Source organism: Papaver somniferum, chromosome 4, assembly GCF_003573695.1.
Source record: "Papaver somniferum cultivar HN1 chromosome 4, ASM357369v1, whole genome shotgun sequence".
Lineage (NCBI taxonomy): Eukaryota > Viridiplantae > Streptophyta > Magnoliopsida > Ranunculales > Papaveraceae > Papaver > Papaver somniferum.
The window spans coordinates 148,887,213-148,895,242 of record NC_039361.1 but is presented as its reverse complement, the minus strand read 5'-3'; the positions used below and the strand labels follow the sequence as shown (position 1 = coordinate 148,895,242).

The 8,030-nt window shown below is 37.6% G+C and overlaps 2 protein-coding genes across 4 annotated transcripts; both read right to left on the bottom strand.

Moving 5' to 3' along the window:
- Window positions 1-3,895, bottom strand: LOC113271540 (centrosomal protein of 128 kDa-like). 2 transcript variants are annotated; one of them, XM_026521437.1, is made up of 3 exons: window positions 3,545-3,895; window positions 1,784-3,184; window positions 1-786 (listed from the first exon to the last, which is right to left on the bottom strand). In XM_026521437.1, exons 2-3 carry the CDS (start codon window positions 3,162-3,164, stop codon window positions 200-202), a joined length of 1,968 nt encoding a protein of 655 aa, XP_026377222.1. In that variant the 5' UTR covers window positions 3,165-3,184; window positions 3,545-3,895; the 3' UTR covers window positions 1-199. The 2 variants fall into 2 exon arrangements, with proteins under 2 accessions (XP_026377222.1, XP_026377223.1); XM_026521438.1 differs by having other exon boundaries at window positions 1-783.
- A 170-nt stretch (window positions 3,896-4,065) lies between these two features.
- On the bottom strand, window positions 4,066-7,812 carry LOC113271541 (protein DETOXIFICATION 16-like). Of its 2 annotated transcripts, none has more exons than XM_026521440.1 (8): window positions 7,476-7,812; window positions 6,301-6,560; window positions 5,481-5,567; window positions 5,251-5,307; window positions 4,806-5,044; window positions 4,603-4,721; window positions 4,424-4,510; window positions 4,066-4,319 (listed from the first exon to the last, which is right to left on the bottom strand). In XM_026521440.1, exons 1-8 carry the CDS (start codon window positions 7,728-7,730, stop codon window positions 4,260-4,262), a joined length of 1,164 nt encoding a protein of 387 aa, XP_026377225.1. In that variant the 5' UTR covers window positions 7,731-7,812; the 3' UTR covers window positions 4,066-4,259. The 2 variants fall into 2 exon arrangements, with proteins under 2 accessions (XP_026377225.1, XP_026377224.1); XM_026521439.1 differs by having other exon boundaries at window positions 6,016-6,560; window positions 7,476-7,811.
- Between the last annotated feature and the right edge of the window lie 218 nt (window positions 7,813-8,030).

Genomic DNA, 8,030 nt, shown 5'->3' with positions numbered 1-8,030 from the left:
TTAATGTATGAGCAATGAAAAGAAAAACCACTAGAATCAGATATGAATTCATTCAGGGTTCACAAAAGATCCACATTAAGTTTCAGAGTACACATTTAAGTTCTTTTAGAAACCTGCTAAGCCTCTTAGCAGTAGTAACTTTAGGTATACTAATCTGTTCGTTTTTTCCGGTTAGCATTTACATTTTTCTATTAGAAATCTACTGCGTTTTCTCACATATAAAGCTTTTGTAGTGAACATCCGCTGCATCTTCAGTATTACTATCTCCGCCGCTATCAGACTTAGCTTCTTCTGTCACTTTGTCACCATGGTCCTCGGTAGTTAAGCTGCCTACCTTAACTTGTGATGACCTACTACCATCTATTTCCAAACAATCTGGTAATGTATTTTCTACTTTTGATGTTCCATCTGCCTGGCTTTTCTTTTCTGCACACATTTTTTGTGAAGCCAGTTTTCGCTGTAACTTGGCTACGTATTCTTCAGCATTTTGACACTTGGAAGAGAGAGCAATATCTCCTGCACTTATATTCATGGGAGTGATATTGGGTGTAAGACTTATTCTACCTTCTTTAAGTTTCTTCATCTTACGTTCATCGCTATCAATAGTTACAGTTTCCGGAAGCCTCTCTCTTTTTGGTGCTGAAGATAACGGGATATCAACTGCTTGGAAATTGATGCCATATTCCTCGCCTTTCTGATCGAGAAATGGTCTTTTGGAAGTTGAAACATTCAGCTTTGGCTTAATTTCCTTGTCATTCTCACTGCTACATATCTGAACAATACCTGCTGGTTTCATATTAACAAAAAAACATGTTAGTAAGATCTATGGCATACAAGGGATTGGATCCATTTTTAGCGAAACGGATTTTTACCATAGACGTATGGCTCTTGCAAGATACTACAGGTTCACCGGTGATACAAGATTACAAGTTTGCGGAGGAGTAACGTGGTAAGGTACTGTACATGTTGTGTTATATTGGTACAAGTATAATTGATTTAGACAGATAAAAACACATACAGTGACTACAGCAAAGCATAACATAGCAGAAAACCGTCAACCCAACTAATATTGCAGATTACAATTTCCCGCAACCAAAGAGTAACCCTAGAACTAAACTTCGGCCTGTAGGCCAGTAAAAGAAGCGTCAGAGACATACAAGGTATGAGGTTGCAAGGCCCCAAATAAATGGAAGTTGATAGAATCATAAACAGATTAGTATCTGGCCTATTGCAAGCAACGGCAAGCATAACTAGACTTGACATACAGAATGAAACACCAGTAACCCAAGTGTCAAGAAAAAAAGTTAGTCCTCAATATAGGAGAGCAACTGTTCTTCGATGTTGAAGCTAGGGATATTCCGCGATGTCAGTATATTAGACGTGGGACAGACAGACGTTGACCAACTAGAATGTATCACCTATGAAAAAATATAGACCCATAGACACAGAGCATCTACATTGTCATACAAGTCATTATGGTTTGAGATTGTTATATATAACGAGCCATTATCCATTTACATACAAGTTTAGACACACAAAACTGAAAGTAACTTGGTGTTTGCATTCACTTGAACTATTGTGATTAACAGACAACGGCATGAATCCCATAGCATATTCCATAAACAGAGTATGGATTAACCGGCAGTGATAGAGAAGACTATATGAAATGAATGACTCATAAGAGAACGTTAGTTGTCCACCTAAGGTTCACATGAGCACAAAGAATAACTAGGGACAAAAGGTGAAATATTTGTATATCAAGAGAGAGGTATAACATTCATACCTGAGACATGCTTATCTCTGTCTATTTGAGGAGAGGAATATGATTTGGCCTCCTTACTTAGCTGATTACATTTCTCTTCTACCAAACTCTTAATTATTTCTTGCAAGGAAGAAATTCTTTCTTCTGCTTCCTTTTCTCTTTCGGAGAAAACTTTTCGATCTTCAGCTAGACCCATAATTTGCTCTTTCAGCCCATTCATTGCCATTTTGTAGCCTTCAAGTTCATCCACAAAAGCATTTGAAGTCAATGCTAAGTTTTTCAATTTCCTTTGATACTCAACAAACTCCAATTCCTTATCCTTCAGCTCCACCGACAAACCATGACACTTAACTTTATAATCGTCTAATTCTTTCATATATAAGGCTGTTTTAATCTCCAATTCCCTAAACTTGGTCTTTAAAACTTCACTTTCATCCTCCACCTTTCTTTTTTCATCCCCCAAATTCACAATCTCCTTAGTGAGTTTATCAATACATTTTCCCGCCTCACTACTTGTAGCTCTTACTTTATCTTCTGAGCTCTCAACCCGTTCATTCAGCTCACCACATATTCTCATATACTCCTTGAGGTCGTTTTCAAGAGCAACCACTCTTTCTTTCCCCTCCTTAAACCTTACATACATCTCACAATACTTAGCTTTATTATCATTCAACTGCTTCTCCAAATCAACTTGTTTCTCCAAACTTGATTCTGCTTGTGCTGCCAGCTCCTTACTCCTCCTCTCGAACTCCTCCTTCTGTTCATTCAACTGTTTCTCCAGACCAACTTGTTGCTCCAGCCTCAATTCTGCTTGTGTTACCAACTCCTTACTTCTTCTCTCAAACTCCTCCTTCTGTTCATTCAATTGTTTTTCCAGATCAACTTGTTTCTCCAGCCTCGATTCTGCTTGTGTTACCAACTCCTTATACCTTCTCTTGAACTCCTCATTCTGTTCATTCAATTGGTTGCACGTCACCTTGTACCTCTTTAACTCCTCGTACATCTCACTATACTGAGCTTTACAATCTTTTAATCGTCTCTCCAAATCAACTTCACATTTCAGCTTCAATTCTGCTTCAGACACCGATTCCTTACATATTCTCTTCAACTCTTCAATCTGTTGGTTCAATTTGTCACACATGGTCTTGTACTTGAGCTCATCATCCTGAGTTGTAGACATTCCACTTGTTAAGTCCTTCAACCTACTCTCAACAAGGTAGTAATCCAATTTCTTCTCCTGAAGTTCGCTGCGTAATGCATCAAACTTAGCTTTATAAGCATCCAATTCTTCTTCCTGAATTCCACATTGACTTTGTAACACAAAGGATTTCATCTTCCAATGATCAATTTCTTCAGATTTCTTTCTTATCTCAGACTCATAATACTTAACAACTAAATCCATTGTGTGTATAATATGGGTATCTGCAAACACCACACAAATGAAACCTTATTATGAAAAAGGGTCTTTCCAGAAATGAGTCAAAACAACGAAATGGGTCTGTTACAACATGGAACCCTCTGATAAAAAAACAACAACATGGAACCCATTAATGGTTTTCATAGAAGAGAACACTAGAGTACCCTAGTTTAGTTCACAAACACTGTGAGTAAAGATTTACACACAAATATCACTTTCAGAAAACAGATTTCTCAAATCCTTTCAAATCAACTCCTTAAGGTTTCATTAGTCTCTATGGCCACAAAAGGTATAAACTCTAAAACCCTTTCAAATCATAAAAAGAAAAACTGAACATAGAGAGTTAGAGAAGGAGAGATACTTACAGAAGGCAGAAAAGGAAGAGGAAGGTGAAGAGAAGCAGCTCAGCAGAGCACCAAGAGTGAGAGAGTGTCAGTCAAGTATGGTAGAGACTAGAGAGGGCCTAGAGGCACTAAGAAGAGTCATATATTACTATAAAAAGGAAGAAGTTGTGAGCTGTAGAAAACAGCATAAAGCAGCAGTAGTAACATATTACTAGTAATTTTTACATCTACCCCACCACCACACACTTGGTCTTCGTTGAATGTTTACCAAACTCAATGCTGCTAACGGGGATACCAATTTATTTGGGAGGATAACAAATTTCATACAGGAGAAAACAGTATTAGTAAGAGAATTGGTACACCCCCAAACAAACTGGTATCCCCGTTAGCATCCATGAATTTTTGGTACAGACATTCGCCTTTAGTGGTTGGATGCTACCCAAAAATGTCATATTTACCATCTTTAGTAGAAAGAAACAAAATTTAAAAGGTGGGTGTATACGAGGCTGAGCTTAGTGGTCAATCCTTATGTCGCTGTCGCATTTCAGAGAAAAATTGATAAATCTGGTGGTCAAAGAAGCAACCATTTTCTCAAGCTTGCAGTTGCAGGCATCATTTCTTCAAAATTACATTTTTTTTGTGTTTCTAATTCTAGGATGAGATTTAATATCATCTAGTACTATATTATTCATGTGAGGAAATAGTTGCACGAACAACTGCGGAAATTTCCAGTGCTTTATGACACCATAATCACAGGAATTGCAGCGCCAAAAACTCTTTCTGACGCCCGTTTTGCCTGAATATGCCAAGTTACAGAAAATGTGACAAGGAGTCAGTTAGATTCATATAACCAACAAAAACCAAGAAACTGTGAAATAAGGAGGGTGAAAAATGTTTTACTTCTTGTTCCCAATTGGTGCGTATAGTGATGACAAGAAGCGAAAAAACTTGAACAAGAAGTGCGCATATTATCCCAACCCAAAGTCCCTACTTGCCAATTTCGCATCAAGAAAGCACCGGGATCAGTATTTAGTAATCTTTCCAAATTTGACTGAGTGCAATAGAGAAAATGATCCAACCTTTCCTCCCACATGTAGAACAAAAGCCAATACGACCGCAGAAGGAATTCCAACAAGGTAATAAGATCCCAGATTGACTAAGGCCCCAATCTTTTGCCAACCACATCCTCTAGCCGTACCTGTAAGAACGATTCATTAACTATTTCAAGTCCGGAACTGACACATAATTTACTGTTTATCACTACATTAATCTCAAAATGAACCTGAAAGAACGGCTTGAAGTCCATCAAAAAAGTTGGAGACAGCCAGTATTGGCATCATGAATGCTACATAAGTCACCACCTCTTTTTCATTGCTATAAGCATTGCCCCAAATATGGCGTCCCAAAATCATGATTGTGCCTATAAGAATTCCCTCCGTGACTGCCAGAACAAACACAACTTGCACTGCTAAACGTGCAGCTTGAGGATGACCTGCTCCTAGCTCATTTGAAACTCTTGTGCTGTGGATTTCAGAAAGATTTTTACTGTAAGAGCTTTATAAAATCACCTACTAGCATATCATTCTTTTGATCGTTTGTTTTACAATGACAACAGAGGACCCCCATACAGGGTACCTGAAAATACTACGTGATATAATAAAGCTAAAAAGGCAACTTAGCATAATCATAGATAATGCAGAAAAACTAATTCATTTAGTGCAACTGACCTTACAGCCCCACCAAGTCCATTTGGGATCATCCAGACTAATGCACATGTGTTAAGGCTGAAAAATACGAAGAATTTACAGAAAAGATTACTGAATTTTCTTATTCTTACTGTGGTTTTCAATAATAACGGTACGGAAATATAGTGTTGTTGCTTGCATTTCAAAGATATTTATCAAGACAGTTATAAAACTCAAAAGAAAAATAGAGCAAGTATAGGCAAGGAGATTACCAGATGGATAGCACCGAAGTTTCTAGCTTTGGGTTAGGAAGCAAACCCGATAGCAGAACCATCAGCTCGAAAGACCACATTTCTAAGCTGTTCCAATTGATGAAGTTTAGACAATTTCCAAAACAATGAAGTATAATTCAACATCCAGATTATTCTAACTGAGTAAATTACACTAAGAAACCAAACGAAAAGGAATTGGCAAAATCTTGAGCAGATGAATTTCGGTATTGCAACCTACTGACACTCGTGAAGAGAGAAACATGGGTGACATTTTCTTAAGCTACGATATGGGCAAGATATAAACAACCATGTTTGTACACAATCTAGTTTAACCACAGAAGCCTCAGAATGTCATGGAATATCTTAAAAGTTAGAAGTGACATCTCCATCTCAATGACCCTCATCTAAAACATCCTCAAGTTCTCGGGGATAAGAGTGTAGTGAGTTTGTCGACCAAGATAAGAGTTCTTTGAAAATGTTTAATTGCAACATAAAGTGATCAACAATAATAAGTCATTCAGAAAGCAGGAATTACCAGACCATAATGGCCGAAGGAATTGCGAGTCTTATAAAATTAAGAATGTCATGGAATGCTTCCTTTGAAAAACCAGTCCAAGTCCTTTCGCATTTACCAGAGTATTTAACATAAAGTACCAGAAGTATCAAATTAACCCAATAAGAGACAGAATTCGCCATTGCAGCACCTCTATTTCCTAGGCCAGCTTTGAAAACCAGAACCCAACATACAACAAAGTGTAGCAAGGCCGTCACTGCAGAACTTATCATCATTGGAATGACTATGTTTTGGGTTTGTAGAAACCTGATATGACATTGAAGAAGTCCATACGCGAACAGGGAAGGAATCATGTAACGAGCATAAACTCCGGCTTCAGCTGATATTTCAGGATCTTGTCCCACGGCTATGAGAATACGGCCTGTGTTAGCCCAAATGAAAGAAAGGGGAACACTAACCAGTAAAAGAACAAGCATGCCCCTTTGCATATGTATGCCTAACATATGATACTGTTTTGCTCCATAAGATTGACCACACAGAGTATCTAGTGCACTTCCCATCCCCATCTAGTCCAAAAGAGAATGCAAAATACCCATAATTAGATATGAACAATAAAAATCTTATTTATCTGAGATCAAAAGAGGGTTTACTTCTGAATGAAAAAGAATCATGGAACCAAATTCAAGTTCTCCCATGGATTAAAATCAAATGCAAGATTACCCTGGTCTAAGCAACGGAAGAAATATCATATCATTGTGCAGTGTTACATATTCCATCACCAACGCACGCGGCACAAAACAACAACTATCAAAATTCGGCCTGCGTTAGCCAACAGAACAAAGGTAGTGAAGTCCACCAACACCTAAACATGTATCCCATAAACCAGACCCCTTTTTTGTTGTTGTTTTGCTAGTCCTTCCAAAACTTGATTCAAATAAGTTTAAAATTCATCACATTTCACTCATTCTAAAATCCCACTATTCCGTAAATTCCAAAGCTGGATCATCTCGAACTACCAGTGGATGGATGGAAGCACACACACCAATAAGAAAACCAGCTATAAACCTCTACCACTAATTTCAAAGTTGGATTACATCAGCCTCCAAGTGAATTATCACGCCCATGAGTGCACAATGAACGCGCACTTTTAAGTCGTCAGCTTTACTATTAAAGAGATGCATAAATGGATGTGAAATCTGGCGGCTTAAAGATGCATACTCATTGCAGTGTTATGCAGTCGTGCGCATGATAACACGATTCTAAAAACATCAACATCCACAATCAACATAATACTATTTACCCACTACAGAATTTCATTTCATCACTGATAAAAAAGGAAGCTAAAACTAAATTAAGAAACCAACAGTAATTAATGGTTGGGACAGTACCAATAGGTCCGGGATTCAAAATCCCACAACTCCCACCACTTGAATCTTTGTATAAAATCAAATTTAAACATGAAAGAAGAAGAAATGAATTACCAATAAGCTGAAACCAGTAACAGTTGCAAAAGAAGTAGCCATAGAAGCACCAGATAGTGAGAGTTCACCAAGATGACCAACAAACATGATTGAAATCAACTGTATACAGAACTGCAAGACATTAACTGTAATAAGAGGTCCAGATAACCATAATTGTTTCTTAACTTCATCAATAATAATCTCTGCCTTGTTTTCTTCTCTAACTGGTAATATCAGTGGAGAATCCAAACTGCTTTTTTCATTCTTTCTCTCCATTTTCTGCTGTTTCTTTCTCACAGCAAAAAGAAAAACACAGTGAGAGTAGTAGTCTCTCAGACTAGTGGGAACGAGAGACACTCAAAGGACTATAATAACAGAGAGATTGCCTTCTAAATTGACGTTTGCACCCTTCACCCTTTCCTAATATTTAATTTTTTGTTTTTTAATGATCAAAGTCAAACTATTCATTAATTGACTTCAGAAGTGGTAGTTTTTGACTTGAGAAGCAGGCAGGAATCGAGCATCCTATCGTGACTTATGGCAATTTTGTGAGTTAAAAATGAAAATACAATTAAG